The sequence below is a fragment of the Lepidothrix coronata genome, unplaced genomic scaffold (genome assembly GCF_001604755.1).
Source record: "Lepidothrix coronata isolate B3197 unplaced genomic scaffold, Lepidothrix_coronata-1.0 Scaffold29, whole genome shotgun sequence".
NCBI lineage: Eukaryota > Metazoa > Chordata > Aves > Passeriformes > Pipridae > Lepidothrix > Lepidothrix coronata.
This window is the reverse complement of record NW_016690209.1, coordinates 711,205-731,852: the sequence shown is the minus strand read 5'-3', so window position 1 is coordinate 731,852 and position 20,648 is coordinate 711,205. Positions and strand designations below refer to the sequence as shown.

At 41.3% G+C, this 20,648-nt stretch overlaps 1 protein-coding gene across 5 annotated transcripts in view; it reads left to right on the top strand.

The window, feature by feature from the left end:
* The window catches only part of GNB4 (G protein subunit beta 4), a 63,098-nt gene extending 42,482 nt beyond the window's left edge, over positions 1-20,616 (top strand). For 4 of the 5 annotated variants that reach the window (XM_017810523.1, XM_017810521.1, XM_017810526.1 and 1 more), the window contains exons 2-10: positions 5,387-5,486; positions 9,798-9,836; positions 10,534-10,640; positions 11,576-11,639; positions 12,393-12,555; positions 12,752-12,818; positions 12,960-13,161; positions 14,349-14,565; positions 15,785-20,616. In XM_017810523.1, the coding sequence (XP_017666012.1) occupies positions 5,430-5,486; positions 9,798-9,836; positions 10,534-10,640; positions 11,576-11,639; positions 12,393-12,555; positions 12,752-12,818; positions 12,960-13,161; positions 14,349-14,565; positions 15,785-15,891 (1,023 nt within the window). In that variant the 5' untranslated portion in view covers positions 5,387-5,429 and the 3' untranslated portion in view covers positions 15,892-20,616. Of the gene's footprint in view, positions 1-2,231; positions 2,648-5,386; positions 5,487-9,797; positions 9,837-10,533; positions 10,641-11,575; positions 11,640-12,392; positions 12,556-12,751; positions 12,819-12,959; positions 13,162-14,348; positions 14,566-15,784 lie in introns of those variants that run through there. The other variant, XM_017810525.1, reaches the window with a different exon arrangement.
* Positions 20,617-20,648: the final 32 nt, after the last annotated feature.

The window sequence follows — 20,648 nt, the reverse complement described above, 5'->3', positions numbered from 1 at the left end:
CTGTGTATGAGTTGAAAAACTAAAGTTGATATGTATAGGAAAGCATTAATTTCAATTCTAAAGGACTGATTTTTTTGGTACAGAATGAAATTCTTACCCAAATAACTCTTGAGTTGATAGCTCTTAAGAATCTAGTTACACTTTCTGCAGTCCGTTTAATCTTTATATATTTGACACGAAAATAGTAATCCTTTGCTGTGGCAAGGGGCATATTTACACTTCTCTCAATTTTTTTTCCATCCTCTGTGTATGGTGATTTTACAGGGGAATAGGCTAAGCTTGCCAAGGCAAGTGAAAGTACCTGTTATTTTAAATACTTTTTTTATTTTTAAGAATATAAATTACTTAGTTTGTAAACTGTAATCTTCTCTGAGACAGAAATACTTGAAATAGAACTAAAGGTTCCTATCACTACATGCTTGGCTATTCTGCTTCGAATAACCTGCAAATACCAGCCTATTTCCTGGCTTTCCAGAGCTCCATCAGCTCTTGCTCCCTGTGCCAGCCCTCTGCTCAGTGCCATGGGGTGAGCAGGTCCTGTCTGATGAACTCCCTGCATCCCAGCTTGTGTAGGCACTGTGTCCTGCCCTGCTGCCTGCTGGGATGTCACGGGGGTCTGGGCTCAGTGAATCTTCTGAAAGCGTGAACTCAAGTGCATTTGGAGTGAGTTTTTACAGAGAAAAGGGTGTTTTTCCAACCACAGTGTTCTGAGTCCACAGTTTGTAAAGAAAGTACTTTGGAGACAAGAAACTGTGGTAATTTGTCACCGCCTGCCTGTATAATGAAGAATTAAACTCTTAGCAAATGGTGTTGCTACTGAATCAGGAATAGTGCAAGGGGTAATTTATCTGTGGAGCACTCAAGCCTGCCAGTGGCTTTCTTGACACTAGATATGCAGTGGAATCTGACTTAGTTAATTATTTTGCCTTGGGAGGCACTTTGTTTTGGTATCAGTAAATTCACTTGTACAAGTCCACTGAGGAGAAATTGCACTGAGGGACAGTTCAGCCTGCAAATGGCTGAGGGCAGAGATGTGCTGCCTTGGCTACACAGTGGTTAGTGCTCCCTGTATTGCAGAGATTTACTGCCTTGGCTACACAGTGGTTAGTGCTCCCTGTATTGTTGCTTCTGATGGAATCATCTCGTGTCCTTGACCCCCTTTCCTGATGCCTTGGGTGTCCTGCCGTGGAATACCCCCAGCTACCAAAGGTATTAAAAAGTTTTTCCCCTTCCTGTTGCTCGTCCCCTCAAGGCCTCCCTGCCACAGCAGGTGATGCTGTTCATAGTCCATCGTGCACATCATGAATTGCATTTGGAGAGAAGCATCTGGCTCCTTTATCAGAGGTGCTACCTCTGAATGCTGAAAAGCAGATAACACTAGGGATCTGCATCTAAGGGAAGTCAAAGTATTTTTTCTCTGACTCAACATTTATTAAAAATATGAATAAGTCAGGGAGGTAGGCATTACATTACCCCAGTGTCCTGAGGTGGCAGGAGGAAGCCTCACTCCTGCCCATACAGGTAGAAGAGCTGGTGGCTTTGCTGTGTACATGATTGAGGGCTCCTGGGGAAATTCATGTTTGGAATAAAGATTTTTTTCCAGGCTGTGAGGCTGTGCTCCTTCCTGGCTGTAGTATTTTGATCTTCCTGGAGGGGAGAACGAACAGGCATGTGTCCTTTGTAACCTAGTACAACACTTGTTGAATCCACTGAGGTTTTCAGTAATTTGTATGAGGAAAAAATTGCAATATAGAGATGACCTCTGTTCTTGGCAATCCCTGTAAGCCCTGCAAAAGCAGTCCCAGCATTTAATCTGATAAAAACCAAGTTGTTTATCTGATGCCTCATAGCACTGGAAAATAGCACACTTCGAGGTTGTGGTGATGACCTGCTTCTCTGCACTGAGGACGGGTTTATAGGATGTAGCCTCTGCTTGGCCAGTGCTGCCAGGCATCTGAGGTCTGAGTTCTTGCTGTGCTTCACTGATACACTTAAAAACATACAGCAAGTAAATCTGGTCTAGCCAATGGTCTATGGACATAACTACATCTTCAACCATATCACTGTAGCATCAGAAGTATTAAAACAGACACAGATGTATCCACAAGTTCCAGGCATCCAAGCAGGTGTTCTGTCTTCCCGTGTTGCTGCCGTGATTCTGCTGACATCAGTCGGGAGTTTGACAGGAATTCGGAGACGCTGCTTGCAGGGTTAGTGTGAATCTCAAAGGCATCTGTGAGAGCTTCCTCCCTACCCACTCAATTTCTGTACTTTCCTGTGGGCACATCAAAGTAGTACTAAAAAAAAAAGAAAAAAGTAAAAATCCCAAGTGGAAGCATCTTAGTCCCAGTTCTGCTAAATACTTCATGGTGGGGGATGATCTGAACACAGAGGCCATCGGGAGCTGCCGCCAGCCGGTGCAACAGTGTTGGATGCACTTCAATTTAATAGTTAAACTGTGCACTTAGTTTGTTTACTGTAGTATCCTGGTGTTTATACATAGCTTAAGAATATCTCAGAGCTTGCTGTTCAGCTGCTGCATACTGGAAAGGAACTTTAATGCTTAAAGCTGGAGTAATCCAGTTCTAAAAGAAACGTGGATTTTGCGGGAATGTGTGCTGGCTTGAAGGCCGTTCTGTTCACTGAGGTATGGCTTGACCTTGAACCACTGACATGTTTCTCCTGAGCAGTATTGCTAAGGCCTTGCAGATTTAAAACATAGTGGTGCTACTAGGGCTTTTTCACTACCAAAAAAATATATCTGTCAAAAAATGTGGAAAATCATTGTCCTTTTATTTGCTTCAGAATTATAGCTAAACATGCGTGGGTGGGTGAGAAGGCTTCTGGAGCTGGATTTTGTCCATGTAGAAACTTGGAGAAGTGTAACACAATTTAAAGCTGTGTAGCTGCTGGTGCAGGAATGGCATTAATGGTGAACAGAGCTGATACAAGTGACATTAAAGTCCCTAACAGTGACTTTGTAGTTGAAGTGCAGGGTGGTCATTGATGGACTTCAAGTGCCAGTGCAGTGCTACAGCTCATTTCCTAATATGCTCACGGTTTTACCTATGAATAAAAACCCCCCTGATGACTTTAGGTGGCTGTGACTGGCCATGCATGCTTCCAGGTGTGAATAGTGTCACTGTCTTTATGATCAATAATTCTCTGTGTTGAAGTGACTGTTTACAGAGCACTCAAGTGTGTGGCACATTACAGGGCAGAGGCTGACTTCCCTTCTCAGAAAAATAGAGACACATCAACTTCTCTGGTAGGAATCTTTATCTTCTGTTAAAAATAGCACACAAGACTACTAAACATTGGCAGGCAGCACGGCTGGCTGGCTTAAGACCTTTGAGACCATTGTTTTGTCTGTGTTACCTTTGAATAGATTCTAGATAAAAAAAGGAAAATCGCAATGAGAGGATTAATTTGACACAGTCAGAACTGAAAATGGGGCTATATTTCATAGAGGTGTACCCATCAAATGCATTAAGATTGTAAATAAACTGATAGACTTTAAAAGTATGGGATTAAATGCGCGTCCTAAAGGGATGTTTTTAATGCTTAATTTTTAAAATCAGACATGAGTGCTGATGACTTCTGTGTTATACCTACTGTGCATTAAGTCATGTTAAGTAGTTTAGGCATCTGAAGTAGGAACATGATAGTAAATGAAGTAGTCTGATATTCACATGTGAATTACAATGTCTTTGTAGTTGAACAGAGCACAGGTTTAAGGAAGGAAAACCTCATAGTTTGTTTACATACAGCTGGAAATATTAGTTAGACCTAAGTCACCACTTCTGTTACTGGTTTGGATTTATTTTGATCTGGAGATGATCCAACTTATGTATGTTTGTGAGTTTGTTCTGAAATGGACTTTACAGTGAAGCACGAGGTTCAGATTGATAAAAGGAGTAGATGGATAATTAATGAAGATACTTTTCTTCTTGAGTAGCCAGAAATTTTTTAGCTCTCAAACACTTGTTTAAGGTCTTAATCCAGGGGTGTTTATCTTATCAGTAAATTGCTTTGAACCAAAACTTCTCATTCTTTTCAATCTATGAAGTGTTGTGTTTTATAGATGGAGAAAAGCTTTCAGAGTCAGTCTTTTAGAGCACATCACTATTGGACTACAAAGAACCAGGATCTAGACCTAATAAAGGATTTCCCTACAACTTCCCAGACACTCTGTGACCCTTCTTCCTCTGTTTTTTGGGCATTTTTCATGGACTAAATAAGAAGCATAAAATAATGTTTTGAATGGGTTTTTCTTCCCGCTTCTTTTCCTTCCTTCCTCAATTTTCATTTTTTGAGCAATACTCACAAACTTTTGTCTTTCTTCTTCTATAAGCTAGAAGTGGTTTGGCTTTTTAGATAATGTCATGGGACCACCACCATCACCTTTCTGGTGTGCTTTTCCAGTCATGAAAAAATTACAAATAGGTGCCTGGCTTGTTTGTGAGCAAGTTACTTTCTGATGTTTCTTTCACTGCAAGGATATTGAAGTCCCCGTGTGTGTGAACAGACTTCAGAGGTCTCTGTAGTGGTTGCACTGCTGTGCTGGAAATAAAGAGGAAAATTGATCTGAGGAAACTTTGTTCAACATGCTGAAAAAAATCCGATGCAAAATCTGATTTGAAAAAAAAAATCACTAACCTGAAAGTGTGCCTGCATGAAGTCTTACTGTTAATTGATCTTCTTATTGAGGTTGCTTTGAGTCCTCAGTCAGATGAGAACTGCTTTAGGCAGCTGAGGGCTGTATCAGCATGAGGATGCTTTTAGGGATGGTTCAGGCATTGCTATCCCTTCTCACTGCATGGGGGCCTTTGAAATGAAAACATCATTGTGCCTTGCCCAGGGAAAATATGGGAAAAATTGGAGAAAACCTGCTATTTCAGCTGTAGTCAATGATTCAGAAATTTCATCTGTAATTAAAACCAAGCCTGCCCTGGCTGTGCTGTGCAAGGTGCCTGTATCACACCCCCGTTGAGCCCAGAGGTGAATGTTGAGGGGACCTGCAGCCTTTGCTCTCTGTTGCCATCTTGGGGCACAGAATTTGTGACGGAGTTTGCGGGCGGGTGAGCAGAGCCCTGCTACAAAACAGGTTCTTAAAGTACAGTGGGTGGTTCTGTTGACAGTTGCTTCTATATTCAAAATAGACTTCACTTAATTCTACTTTTCATGGTAATTCAGGGATTGAAATCATTTAAGTCTTGCCAAATTCATTAAAGACAGCGTACTAACGGGAATATTTATTTGGAAGCCTTTCCAAAGGCAGGATAAATATATATATATATATATAGGTTTGTGGGGGATTTCATTTTGTTTTTTTAAAGAGGAGAAAGTGATACTGAGGCTTATTTTTCTTCCCTTTTATTGGCAGGTTTTCTTCACCAGTGGAGTGTGAGAAATAAAGGCTGAAGAAGATGAGTGAGCTGGAACAGTTACGGCAGGAGGCAGAGCAGCTGCGAAACCAAATCAGAGTGAGAACTGCTAATTGCTTATTTTTCATTATAGAATTCCTCCTCTAAGGGAATAAATTGTAAAGATCACATCTATTACTACACTTGTGTAAGCTGTGCAGAGCCTAAAATGTTTTTAGAATATTTGTTTAAAAATCAGAAGAGCCAATGGTATAATGAAGCGCATTCTTAGTATTTCTTGAACAATATGTTTTATTTCCTGTTGAAGTTCTCTGAGTTTTGGTATTAGGGGTGTATTTGTCTCTGCAATTTTTTTTTTTATTTTGGGTTTTTAAAACAAGAGGGGAGCAACAAACTTATAGAACTTTGGCATTACAAACTGGGCTTAGGGGAATTAGAAAAGCTTGTTCTGGGCTAAAAGTGATGACTGTGCTGCCACTCTTGAATAGCCTGCAGGTCACAGCATGGACTGAGAGAGAGAACCTTCCAGGGTTGTCATTTCTACAAGCCCTATTTCTTTGCTTCCTGTTGAATTTATTTTTTTTAAATGCTGATTCCCCCCATATGTTCTAACTTTTTGTTGTATTTACTCACTGAAGATAAACCAAATATGAGCTGTCATCCCCAAAGTCAGTTTTCCAGGAATCTGTTGCGACATGCCTGTACATTTCAGTGATGCAGTTTTCAGGAAAGTACAAAGCATAATAAGGATATTCAAAGTCTGTTTATTTTTAATCAAGATTTTCTAAACATGAAGCATCCATAAACCTGATTTATATGGGAACGCCTTGCAATCATTCCTATCAGTGGGGAGTACAGGTTTCTTGGAATATGTTGCACACTGACTTTTTTTAGCACGGCATCTGCTGGCAGCAGTTGTTGTGTGGTGTCTCCTGCTTCGTGTGAGGCTGCTTGTTGGTGTCAGCCATGTGGAGAACACACTTCATGTTTCACGAGTTGTGGTGGGGGCAAGTGTTGCTCTCCTGCTGCTTGTTCAGCATCCCATCATTTTCACTTAAAACACTCTAGAAAGAAAAGGGTGGGATCAGTCAGTGCTGTGGCACTGGGTGCCCCTTCCAGTAGGACATGCAAATAAATTTCAGTTTAAAATACTTTTTTCTATTGAAGCTTTATTACAGCGTTGCACAAATAAAAGTTGTACATAATTTTTCCTCTACCTGATGTGTGAAGACTCTGTCGTTATATGGCATCAGGGTGAGCCAGTTAAGTCTTTGCTCAGTCTTGGTAATCAATCAGACTGATTTTATGTTTTATTCAAAATTGTGTGAAGGAAGAGCTACCAGGAAAGCTCCACTGTGCTGCAGGAAACTTTGCTTCTTTTTTTAAATTTTGGAGCATAAAAATCTGATTGGCCCTTTGTATAATTGGCCCTCCATTTTGTGGCTTTATGTCAGTTCAACATTTCCTTTGTAACTCTGTCACCCAACTGTGTAACTGGATCTATCAGGTGTAGCTGAGTAAGCAGGGCTGTATTGCCTTTGGAGTCTTTTGGCTCAGCAGTGGCAATTAGGGATTCCTCTTTGGATCTGAGTGCAGGGTTGGATACCTTGTGCTTAATTCTGACTTCAGATATATATGCAACTTAAAAATGCTCCTGGTGACTTAATACCCAAGAAACTTTCTGACTAAATAACTCAGTTTCGTATTTGTATAGGTCACTGTTTATCTTGCTTATTAAATCATTGCACAGTTTTCTTTCTAAATAGGTGTTTGTTTGGGATGGATAAGAGGATAGGTACAGGAGCTAAAAAAAAAGTTCCTTTTAAGTGTCTAGATTCATTGGGCTGGTAATTTTCAGGAGTTATTTTTGATGCACTCCTAAAATAGGTGAGGTCACTACCAGCATTTGATGTTTTATATATAGCTAGAATTTTGCTGTCTTACTTGTTTATGGCTCTTGGGTTTTGTCTGATATTTCCTCTAACAGTATAATCACAAAAATCAGCTTTGTGCTTAGAAGTGAGGTCCAGATCAGATTGTACCTACCAGCTTCCTCAAGTGTACAAACTGCAGTGCATAGCTGTCCATTCCCCCTTTTTTAGCCTGTGGTATTTTGGAAGTGTTTAATGATTTTTATTTTTTTTTTTCCAATGTCGCAGTGATGTGGGTACCTGTCTCCCCATGCAGTAACTGCAGCTGTAGCTCAGTTCTGTACACAGACAATGTTGGAGGAATAACCTAAGATTGCCAGAATTTTTAGTGCAGGAGGTTTGAACACTGAACTGTCAGATCTGTCAGATGAGTTTATGGTTAAAGTTAATTCCCAATTTTCTCTGTAATAAAAGTTCCCTTGTGATATGTGTGTCCTCACTTTGAGAGCTGAAATTGAGGATAATGATTTTTGGAAGTGCTGCTTACTTGGTACAGTGTCACTTGAACCAGACATTTTGAACAAATAGGCACTATATGTAAAAAAATCCATGAATTTTAGGGAAAAAACTGTAGTCTGAGGTGTGTGTGCTTGGAAATCGTGGGGGCTGCACACTGATCAAGCAGGTAGATTTTTCTCACCAATTTTGCATTGTCTGCTGCATGAACTGAGAAAATCTACAAGTACATAGAGGAGCTTTTTTATCTTTTGACACTAATAATTCTGTTACGACGATGCTCACATAGAAATGACAGTGTCAGTGTAAGAATTAAAATAGTCTCTTGAAACTCTCCTGTTCCTGCAACTTTGCCAATCGTATGGCAAGTGTTAGACAGCCTCAAGTACAGGTGTTGCTAATAGCTGTTCCTTAAAGAGAAAAAATGCTTTGTCTCATTCAGACTGCATTGAGAAATCATTTTATGTTGAACATCTTTAAGTATTTCAGCTAAACTAAACAAGTAAAGTTGTTTAATATCCAGTGTGTTTTTTCCTGTGGATGAAATAAGTCCTGAGTGCTAAGGGATTTGCTGCTCTGGTATTTTAAACCCCTCCTGATTCCAGACGTCAACATTTTATAAATATTTCTACAGTTCAGACATTATAAAAATAAGTTGAGATGACTTAATCCACTCTCAGGCTTGCTTCTTGGGAGGAGAGCTATAAAGGGTGGTCAAAATAAACATGCACTTAAGAAATGTTGAAGTTGCAATGTCAAGTAACTCTCAAGCAAGAGCTTGAAAAAAAAATTTAGATCGTGGTCTGAAAGTGTTGATGCAGTTCCAAAATGTGTGAGTAAATGTTTCCGTTCCTCCTCTCAGAGAGGACTTTGCCATTTGTGCACAGATTGAACTGTGGTGGGGTGGGGGGACACACAAATGTGTGGTGAAAACCACTGTTTTTGGGAAACTGGAAAAATCACAGGAGTTCAAGAGGGTTCTGTGGCTTGATCCTTCAGTTGAGCTGTCAATGATTTTAACTAAACTTGTGCTACACAGTTCCTGTCTAATTTTAAGCCAGTTTAAAACCAGATTTCTCAGAAGGAGTTGCTGACCATGTGCCTGTTTCAGTTTTTCAAGTGCAGGGCCGCAGTTGAAGGAGGGCAGCGCAGTCTCAGCTGTAACTAAAACCAGGTTTTGCAAAATCAGTGTTGTGGACCAGGCTCAGTGGTGCTCACCCATGTCAGGTGTTCAGTCTGTGACTGGTTATGTGAATGAAAGGAAAGTCTGGTGTTTAGGTCGGGTTGAATCATGTGCAGAAAATAAGTCCTATGTCCATGCAGTCTGAAATAAGGAAAAACGAAGGAATGTCTGTATGGAGAGCTGAGCACCACCTGTTCCATGAAATGAGTGAGGGCATTAGTAGAATCTTTTTTTTCCCCTTCATTTTGCATCAAGTGCATCATCAGGTGAAGCTTTGGTAATCCTGCTGTCTTGTCCTGCTCAGATCCTGCCTGTTGATTTCCATCCTGCCTCTCCCAACTGGCACTGTTCCCCCTGTGATGCCAAGGGGGTTGATAATTAATGTACAGCCTCATATGGCACAGAGCTTGCTAATCATGTGTAATATATGGTTGCTTTTCCAGGTGGATCAGTTCTTCCCTTGTGCTCAGCACACCCTGAGCAAGCACATCCACCCCAGGGAAGGAATACAGGGAAAAGGGTAGGCACTGGGACTTCAGGATGGCTGCAAGTGCCTTTGAATCCCATAGTCTGTAGAAAGGGAGATTCAAAGGCTGCTGGGGCACAGCCCTTCCTAAGTCCCTTTTCCTCCACTACCCCTAGTTGTGTGCCAGTGTTTAGATCCCCTGAACAATCCAACCAGTTAGGGTGACAGAAGGTGTATGGGATGTCAGTCGGTGGTGGTGTGTGGCTTTTTGAGTGTGTTGAAGCCTAACTTGAGTTATTTTTCCTTTAGACACTCTCTCAGTTGATGCTCAGTGTTGCCTTTCCAATTCAACTTGTTCCATTCTTCTGTTTCAGGATGCCAGGAAAGCGTGCAGTGACACAACTCTTGCTCAGGTATGTTCCTGATTCTTTGTATAGCCTGTTACTTATTAGAAAAAAAATTAAAAATACCACTTTATGACTGTCGCATGTTCCTGTTCAGTAACTGAAAGAATGAAGTGAAAGAAACCTTTGGAAATGTACTGTGTATTTAAAACAGAACAAAACAATACCACCAAAAAAACCCAAATAAACAAAACAGGAAAAAAATCCAACCAGTCAAAAACCCCCCACCATCTTAATGGATCCTGCTTCCAGTTCACCTTTTAAATAGAGCATGTTTATTGTGTTTAATGTATTTAGAAAGACTTCAATGAATGTCTTTTAGCAACAAAAAGATTTTGCATTTAAAGTTCTGCCGTGCTTTAAAAAAGTAACAGTACAGTAAACATTGGAGGATTTTCTTTCCTTGGTTTTAATTGAAAACTTTCAGATTTGATAATCTGAAATAGCCTTAAATAGCTTTTAAAAAACTTTCCTGAAGTTTCAGGTGTAGCCATCATGAAGAGTGTTACAGTCTGTCAGCAGTAAAATCTGTTTTTGTCAGTGTTGCAAGGATCTAATCCTGGGTGTGCAATAGTAGCCCTTTTTTGTTTGATTTTGTTGTGAGCCAAGGCAGATTATGTTCTATCAAAGTTCATATGTATTTTTGTTATCTCGTGCATTAAAAATAGTTCTCAGTATCTCGGGGGTTTGTTTTATTTATTTTTAGATCACAACAAGTCTGGACTCCGTGGGTCGGATCCAAATGCGGACCCGGCGCACGCTTAGAGGTCACTTAGCCAAAATCTATGCCATGCACTGGGGATCTGACTCAAGGTTGGTACAGGGGAGGCTTAAACCTGCAGTTTAAGGGTTGGAAATCAGATTGTCAGCTTCAGGTTTAATGTCAGGTTTTGGGAGTCTTATGGAGTGATGTTGGTGCCCTTGAAGAGACATCACAGGTTTTTTGGGTTTAGTTATACTTTGCCTTCTTAAAACTGCAGAGGGGTGATAGAGAAACCTTGGTTGAGAGGAGAGGTACTTGGCTTGTTCTTCCTATGGGTATTTTCCCTTCTTTCATTTTTAACCAAGTTTTTGAGTCTGTTTAAGCAGAGGAGAGTATGTGGTGAGGCATATTTTTGGAATGCTGGGCATTGTATTTTCCAAGATGTTGAATAGTCATGTAACTGCTGTGATAACAAAGATTTCAAAACTTTACTGACCAGTTTTATTTCATTGAAAAAAAAGATCCTTTTGTACATAGTGGGAAAAGTTGGAATTTTGTTATGCTGCCTTTAGAGCAACTGATGGTCAGGTGGTAACACTGCCTCGTGTCTCTGTCATGTTGTCCAGAGAGGAATACATCTGGACTCTGTTCTCCAGGTTTATTTTCACCTAAATTCCTTATTCGCTTTCTTATAACTGTGTAGTTAGAATATTATTGTGTGAAAAATGAAAGCAGCTGTGGAGGGAGTTCATAAAATGCATAAAATTCATAAAATTCATAAAATTCACCAAGTTGTGTGGTTGTGTTCAGTGCTAATCATGAGTCCCTGTGCCCATGTGACTCTTCAGTCAGGTCATGTGTAGATCTAGATCTTTGCAGACTTTTCCCAACAAATGCACCCCTCCACTGAAAAAGAAAAAGCAGAGGGTAATTGAGAAATAATGAAACTTCTGAATCACTTGGTAATCATGAATGATATATGTATATTTTGAGATATTTGTGGTTTGTTTTACATTAACATATTTTATTTTGTGTTTATATTTAGGCTACTAGTCAGTGCTTCTCAAGATGGAAAATTAATTATTTGGGATAGTTATACAACAAATAAGGTACTTATTTATAATCTTTATCAACAGTTAATGTATGATTTGTGTGTTTGAGAAGGCTTGTGTCTGTTTTTTCTATGGTTGCAAGTCAATTAAAAGCAGCAGTGTTTCTAATTCAGACATAATTTTTTGTTCCTCTTTGACTAGCTGATTACTAGTGATGTGTTGTAGGGTGTGTTTCTGAAGCAACAGTTAATTACATAGGTAATATGTAACATTTTCACCCTTAAATTGCTAATGCAGTAACTGGTAGCTGTTGCTCTCTGCCTGTCTGGTATTGTGTCTGAAACTAATTTGGTTTTGAATTGTAGAAATACACAACCTCAGAATTTACAGGAAGATTTTGGGTTTGAGGGCAGAGAAAGGAGAAGGAATTAAAAAGCTGTGCTTACATAAACTGTCCAGTCTCCATGGGCACAGCCATCCTGTCTTACGACCTATAGCTCAAAAATGTAAAAGAGTTGGACAAAGAAATTAAGTAGAATAAACAAATGTTGTAAATGTTTAAGTTTAGGATAGCTTTGCTGTGGAATAGTGTCGTGCTGAAGTTCTGTATGTCTGCCCTGCAGATACTGCTGGTATCTGTCACCCCAGTGTGTGTGGATGTGTAACTGTGGAATGAGCTGTAATATGTTGTAAAATCCAGATACTGAAGCTTATAGTGCACAGTGCCCATGGTGTGTTTGAGCTGCTGAACGAGTGACTGGGTGAGAGTGAGCTGCTGTCCATGCCCTCACGAGCTGTGTCTCTCCCAAGATGCACGCCATTCCCTTGAGATCCTCCTGGGTGATGACCTGTGCCTACGCTCCCTCTGGCAACTACGTGGCCTGTGGTGGCCTGGACAACATCTGCTCCATATACAACCTGAAAACCAGGGAGGGGAACGTGCGGGTGAGCCGGGAGCTGCCGGGACACACAGGTCAGCCATGGTCTTCTTCCACTTTGGTTTGCTACTGCACCACAGGAAACCATCTCACTCTGAGGTGTGCTCTGAGCTGTGCAACAGTACTGCTGGTCACACACTGGCTGTGGGAGAACTTTGATGCTGTTCTTGGATTTGAAACTTGCAGTTATTACTCCTGGGTTGGAAACTAACATAACTGTTTTGTTTTTAGGATATTTGTCCTGTTGTCGCTTCCTAGATGACAACCAAATTGTCACTAGCTCAGGAGACACCACTTGGTGAGTTTTTGAGCTCTGTTGGCCTTCCCTCACCCCCTCTTTCTTTTCTTTTCCTCTCTCCAGTGCCTTTATTTGTATTTGAAACTTGAACTCTGAAATAATCACAGACACGGTGTTAACATTGTAACCTTTTATCTGCAGCGCTTTGTGGGACATTGAAACTGGTCAGCAGACCACCACATTCACTGGGCACACTGGAGATGTGATGAGTCTCTCCCTAAGTCCAGACATGAGGACTTTTGTTTCGGGTGCCTGCGATGCCTCCTCAAAGCTTTGGGATATCCGGGATGGAATGTGCAGGCAGTCATTCACGGGGCACGTGTCAGATATTAATGCAGTTTGTGTAAGTGATCCTTTGTATTTCCACGTGGGAAGAAAGGGGGAGGATAAAGGCTATATTTACATGAATTCAGCTACTGAGTTACCTTAATTTAAAATCAGTTAGTTAGGGTAGGGACTGCTAAATTGGAGAAGGTTGTCTAATAAATTATGATCTAGTTTGTAACTGAATTATTATTGCCATTATCTGTGATGCATTGAGCTGTTCTTGGGATAGTTTCAGCGGTGTTTTTGTTCAGTAACTGAGACATCACTTTTTTTAAGAAGTGAAGAATGGACTAGGGAGATTTTTTGCAGTGTAGCAATGTGTTAAAAACTGAAAATTGCAGATAAATGCAATATACTGAGAGGGTGCAAAACAGCCAGGTGTCCTCATCTTAAAGGTTTTGGTTGAACAAAAGTGTATTTAATATTTTCTTTGAAAAGAGCTTTCAGAGAAATATTTTGGAAGGCAGAGTTAAAAATCAGTCCTGATGTTGAATATTCCCTGGAATAATTTGGTAATATTTATAAACTGGATTGTATTTCCTCCCTGTCATAGTAACACTATGTTCTGATCTGCAAGATACAAGCCCTGGTAAATAGGGAATGAAATCTAAGTCTAAGCTGCATCTGTTTTTGATAAACATGAAAAATTATTAAGGCTGAGAAAATACCAAACGCATGACCAGTACAAAAATGCAGATCCTATACTTAGACCTGAGATGCGCTGAGCTCTCTCCATTCCCGTTTCAATCAATACGGATGTTGAGAGGATGACTCGGATTTGGAGTAGATTTTTTTTTTAAATTGAATTGCTTACAATCTTCTATCTTGGCTGAGCCAACCTGGCTGACCAGCTCAGGATGGAACATCATGTTCCACTTCTCCCTGTCTTCCTGGCCCACAGGCAGGATGTACAGAACTGGGGTTTGCTCTGTTCTGTAGGAGTCAGCTGCATCCCCTGTGACTCCTGTTACCCTGCACGTGGGAACTGGCTGGGTACAATTCCAGTCCTCAGGTGTCACCAGCACTGCTCCAGAGGGGTTTCCTTGCATAGTTGTTTATATGCATTTTTTAACATGCATATATTTCTTTAAAATAAACCACTCTGGTCACCCTGGCAAAATAATCCTGTCATGTTCTTAAACTCCTGCATGAACAATGTATTTTTCTGGTGTCAAACTCTTGTCTCTTAATTAAAACTTCCAGTTTTTCCCTAATGGACATGCATTTGCCACTGGATCTGATGATGCCACTTGCCGGCTCTTTGACCTCCGTGCAGATCAGGAATTGATGATGTATTCCCATGACAACATCATCTGTGGGATCACCTCCGTCGCCTTCTCCAAGAGCGGGCGCCTCTTGCTCGCGGGTTACGATGACTTCAACTGCAACGTGTGGGACACCCTGAAGGGGGAGAGGGCAGGTGAGGACACACAACTGCTGGGAGCTGTCCCAGGGGATGTTCACACTCTGTGCAGAATGCAGAGCCAGTTCATTGCCAGTGCTGTTGCTGGTGTTATGGAATCTGCCTACTTCCTTTTAACACAGTTCTTTTGGAATGGCACCCTTTTATTGCATTTGGTTCTGTGTTCCAGTAGTTACACTGCGTTTCAGTTCCATCTCTGGTGTGTGCAGTAAACGCTGCAGTTAGTGGAACAGGCCTGTTTTTGGGAATGAGCCATTACAGATCTCTGTGCTGGGAGATCTCAGCTCTTGGGGCTGAGGAACAGCTTCCAAAATGACATTACATCTGCAGAAAATGCATTTCACTGAAGTATGTGAATTTAAGTAATGCAAAATTACACATTTGCATTGACTTCTGCACCCATTCAGAGGCAGTAATTCTGATGTAGGCTTTTTGCTTTGGGGACCATCATTTCCTCCTGTTGGGAGAGAGGTGAAGTGGACACTTCTGGTCCTTGAATTAGTCACTTCTGTCAGGACACAGCATGTTTATAGCGCAGCTGGTTTTTTGTGCTACTTGCAGGAACTTAAATGCTGGGGCCTGGTTCAGTTCTGAACATCAGTTCTGCTTTTCAGACTGAAAATAGATCCTTTTCCTTAAGGGACACGTGGCTAGCTGAGTTCTGATAGACTTGGGTGTGGAACCTTGGCAGAGCAGACAAGGGCAAGAACAGGCAGAGGGAAAGCAAAAGCAAAGTGGGAAGAGGCAGGATAGTGCTCCTCTTCTGATAGTCTGACGTGATATGTGGGGGATTTGTGATCCCAAGGGTTTGAAAAACTTGGGAAACTCAAGGTGGTTCCTGTTACCAAGACATTGTCAGGAGACATCACATTTGATTTTGGAAGTAACTTGATGGCTGAAATTGTGGACGGCATTGCTGAAAACAGGGGACAGACAACCTGATTAGGGATCTAGGATTAGGCAGGAAGGAGACATTACATTGTGAGGGCAGAAAGAAAAACGGAGGCAATACCATGTGTATATGTTTTTAAAAACCTTATTGTTGAGTTTCTTGTTGTGTTCTGTATGGTTCTTTAGGGTAAAGACAAAAAGGATAATTAAAATCTTGCATTACAACTTCTTTTAGTAAATTTAAGACTTGCCTGGGAGAGCAGAGTAACAGCTGAAGTCCTTGACATCCTGCAGTCAGTAACTTCCATTGCTTCTTCTTTTCCAGGTGTCCTGGCTGGCCATGACAACCGTGTCAGCTGTTTAGGTGTCACTGATGACGGCATGGCTGTAGCTACAGGGTCTTGGGACAGTTTTCTCAGAATCTGGAATTAACTGGGAGCCAAACATGTACATTCTCCATTTGAGATCTGGAGAGATCAATGCTGCAGCCTATAGCTGTGAAATAACATTTCTACCTTGTATTTGCAGGTGAAGTTTTTCTATTCACTGATTATTACACAAAAAGGCTTTCTGTAAACTAGAAAAAAAAATCAAGTGAAGAAATAGGGGAGGGGGGAAGAAATCACTGACTTTTTAAAAGGGGCCAGCACACATAATCATGGTGACCGACAAACTAAGAGCCAGTCTTTTTGTTTTTGGTGGTTTGGTTAGATTGTCCTTGAAGGGTTTTTGCTTGTGCTCAGTCTGCTAATCCTGTACTTTTTTTTTGTACATAACAGAATATACACATTATAGCAGCCAATCATGTAACATTTGTCTGTATGTAAAGAAATATGTTTGCATTTTTTAAGGAACTACATTTATAGCTTTGCTTTTAACCTGAGATGTCACTTCTGAGTTTTGTAGTGGGTGAACTAGATTGCTGTTTTCAATGTTTTTTGTGAATTTACTGTAGATAAAGTGAACCCAATGGTATGTATGTGTTTTTTATAATGGAAGGCATTTGGGTTTTTTTTTTAAAGGCCCTGGAGATTCCCAGTTAATACCTACCGCCTTATTCACTCACTTCTTGACCTGCTTGCCTATTTTTAATCAGGGGGGTTCTTCCTTCAAGCCAGTGGTTCCTGGTTCATCCATTGGCAGTCATGGCCTCCAAACACCAAGGAGTTAATGCCAGGCAGGCTTGCAACAACAGCAAAATTAATTTGAAAATAAAATAATTCCAGTTCTAGAAGTTTTAGCTTCCTTCCTGCAGCTTTTTGCATCAGTTATTCCACGCAGTCAGTCCGTGGGTACAGAAGCCAAGTGGTCGCTGCTGTCGTACAGTAGCCGAGTGCTCGGCTCTGGCTGAACAGGGTGGGTTTGGCCCATCTCAGACTCCAGCTGATCTGCACTGACAGTGATTCAGCTGCTGCTGGGAGCCCAGAGCAGTGCCTCTGCAGAGCTTGCTCAGTTCCACACTAGCTGAGAAATTCAGGAGGACTTTGCTTAAATTCCTAAAGAGGATTTAACTGTGCAGTTAATCGCCTGTAATCCCCCTCCAAATTCGGGGGTTGCCAAAGCACAGCACAGCCAAAAGTGCTTGTTGTCAGTTCTGTGCAGTGAATTATCAAAGGAATTGTGTAACTAAAATGCTCCTCTGTGACCCCTGAGAACTTCCTACGATAACCTTGACAGTGCTCGTTCTGTGGTCACTGAGGGCTGTGCCAGGGGGTTACTGGATGCCAGTTGTTCTGCAGCTCCAACACTGTAAATAGCCCTTTCCTCTCCCCATTTGATTCTGATTTGGATGTCAGTTGCTTATAAATCTGATCAGGTACAGTTGAGCGTAGAGAGAGGAAAATCAAGTGACTGATGCCCTTATGAAACTGCCCAGGGAGGTTGCTTAACTTTCTGGTGCATGGCAGCCTGTCTGAACAGTGGATGTTCCCTTGGGAATCTGAACGTCTGTGGCTTTTTTTGAAAGGGGGATTAAGTCTATTGGCTTCTCTTAAGTGACTTACTTTAAAAATAACATGAATTTTAAATCACCAGGTTGGAAGATGATATTAGTTATTGCTCCTCAGAACCGATGGGGAGTCTGGGAGTCTCTGGGTCAGGTAGTCAAGATAAGGGCCAGAATTTTGTAATATATCCAACTGGATTTCTGGCTGACTATTTGTCAAGTTTCTGACATTTTTAATCTTAAATTTCAGTACTTCCAGACTGTGCCTGTAAACTTGCCATGTCTATAGTGGTGAAGGTGCCAATAAATGTATCAGTCAATCACAGTAAATTCACTTTTAAAATAAGGAAAAGGTACCTCTTGTGCTGGAGAAGGAACATTTCCTAACAGCAGCCTTGTGGTGTAGGACCAAAATCCCACTGTATTGTGTCTCACAGGAGTTCCTCAGCGTTTTGCTTTACGATCTCTCTGCATTAAAAGAACTGTTGTGGAATTCTTGTAACTCTTAAGTGAGCAGCTCTTTGGGATCTTGCAGACTCAGTTTATTTTTTAGTGCTACACTCAATTATTTTTTTTTTTTGTAACTCACAGCTGCCTTGAGTGAATCATTCTGGAAATTTGTTACTTAAGAATTTTAAGAAAATATTCTTTTTCTAAAAAACTTTTTTCCATAGAAGTGTGTTTTGAACCAATTTCCTAGTCAACACCTTTGCCAAGACAGGTGCCATTTTTACATTCTGGTATTAAAACTGGTTTCTACTTGTGAAACTCCAAAACCAATTTTACAGCTGTATATAACTTTTCTTACCAGTTCAGGTATCCTGTAACCGTGGTAATGGCTCTTGTAAGGTTATTACTGCAAATAACTTCACTGTCAGTGTTGGATGGCTGTTGTCTGTTGGATTCAGCTGCTTTTAAAATAAATACTAAGGAATGCCAACCACTTGCTGAGGTGTCCAAAGGCATCACAGAGCCCTGCCTGCCTCTGCTCCTTGGGCACCCTGGGTTAGAAGTGCCCCAGGTCCGAGGGGGCTCCTGTGTCGGCGCACGAGGAGACGCTGGAGAAGCCCGAGCACAGCGGGGAAAACAGCATCTGGTGCATCTTGGGAACTTGGAGAAAGCCCGTGATAGATCCTGCCCAGGTGACGTTTGCCGTTTCGTTCCTGCCCTGGAGATGGGTTATTTTTTTAAGCCTACAGATTTCAGTACCACAGGTGCTGTGTGAGGCCATGTAGTGACTCACACAGGCAATGGCATTCCTGTTAAACGGCTGTCTGACCTCTCAAGGCCGATGCCCCTGATAAAATGGGTGTGGCTTCAATGGTAAAAGCTCAAACTTCTCCTAATACAAGGAAGGTAATAAAATGACCCTTTGTAGGTTTTACTTAAAAGGTTTTACCCCAGTTTTGAATCTCAAAGAAACTGGTGTGTGCCCACAGTTACCACGGGCTCGAGTGTGCAGCTCCTGTGATTCCTGACTGCACTATGACAGCAAACTCACTCGCAGGTCTGGCAGCACTAGCGGGCACATCTTCACTGGCTTTCAAAGTTTGTTGCCAAACTCCATCCTTAGCTTAATTTCAAGTAAGTTGTGTCATTAAGAAATGGAGTAGCCAGGAGCATTGTGCCAATGGTGGCTGGGTTGTTCTTGCCCAGCCTCTTCTCTGAGGGCAGTCGGTCATGGCTTGGGAAGCAGCACCATGTGCTCGGTGTAACAATTTGTTTTATTCAGGTAGAGCTTGTCAGCGTTTTCCTACAAGACTGAACTCTGCAATAGAGAGCTCTCCCTTCGGGCAAGTGCCCAGCCTGGGCTTGTTCCTGTGTAGACTCAGGCGTCTGTTCGCTGGAGGAGAAAGCTGCTGCGGCATCGTGCTGATGTGCACTCTGCACTCCAGTAATGTGGCCTGTTCCCATCTGCCTCCAGACCTTTTCCTTCCAAACGTCACCACCCTCTGCCGTGCTCGACTGCAGAGAAGGGGCAGCACCTGGCAGAGCCGACAGCTCAGTATATTGATGAGATTTGTACCGGTGGAAATGGAACAGAGAATAAATAGGCTTTTCCCTGCGTATGGACAGGGCCTGACCTTGCCTTGGTAAAGCTGACCTGGTGTAGCAGCAGGTCCCAGTGTGTCCTTATGTAATGCATGGGTTGGAAATAGTTAACTCTTTACTTCAGTTGTGTAACCGCTTGTCCCACGATGAAGTTCACATTAATTACTTTAAGGTGGAATGAAGACATTGTGAAAACATTCCAAGAGTTGTAGTCTGTCCTCTCTGAGGACACTGTCACCTCCACTAGGTTTAGTGCTGTGCTTTAAGATGTTGGTGAGAGTATTGGCTAATTGGACTAGTTGGTATCAATGGTTGTGTAGCAGAATGGCTGGTTTTGAGATAGCATTTCCTGTACAAGTACTTAGCATGGGTTGATGGTGCACTGTGTATCCAGTACTCTGGCATGCATGCTGGTCACACTCCTCCTACACTTCAGAGGCACCAGAGCCTTTTATCCAATTGCTGGTTATGTAAAATACATGCAGAATGTTAATGCAGTGTTGTTATGGTAAATGTGTGAACAGTGTTACTAATTGATATAACTGATAACAGATTACATGTGCCTGACATTCTTATACCACACAGTATGTTTAGGTTTTAACTAATATGGACTTCGGTGGAATAGTCTTAGATATTTCAAGCCTTTGTTTTACTTACACAATGGTGCTCTCTTTGTGTTTTTCTCCTTTTTTTTTTTTTAATAAAAGCATCTGAACACTTGTAGTACATATTACATCCAAAGGAGTCCAAAGTAAAATGCTTCTAAACATGCTTGATTTTACTTTGCCTTTAGTTCCCAGGATCTCTCATCAGCTTTTTTCGTTTTGTTTTTACTTGTTGCTGACTACTTTGGAAAACTTTGGTAATGTTACCAATTATGAAGTGATTCTGCACTGCCTTTGGATTGTGTATGTATTCAGAAACAGTCTTAAAGCTTTTATTTAAGCTATTAAAAAACCAGGGACTTGTGCCATTTGTTCTTTAACAGTGCTGTTGTAAAAAGACTTCCCTGTGACAAAAAAATCACTTGCTATGAACTCTGTTTATAGCTTTTTTTTTCCAGGATGGATCTTTTTCTTTGTATTTGTACAGTGGCTCAGTGAAAGATGTTGCCATGAGTTGATATTGTAACCAATAAACAAGTGCTTTTAACCATCCTGGATCACCTGTCAGTGTTGTAGTAGAGCAGCCC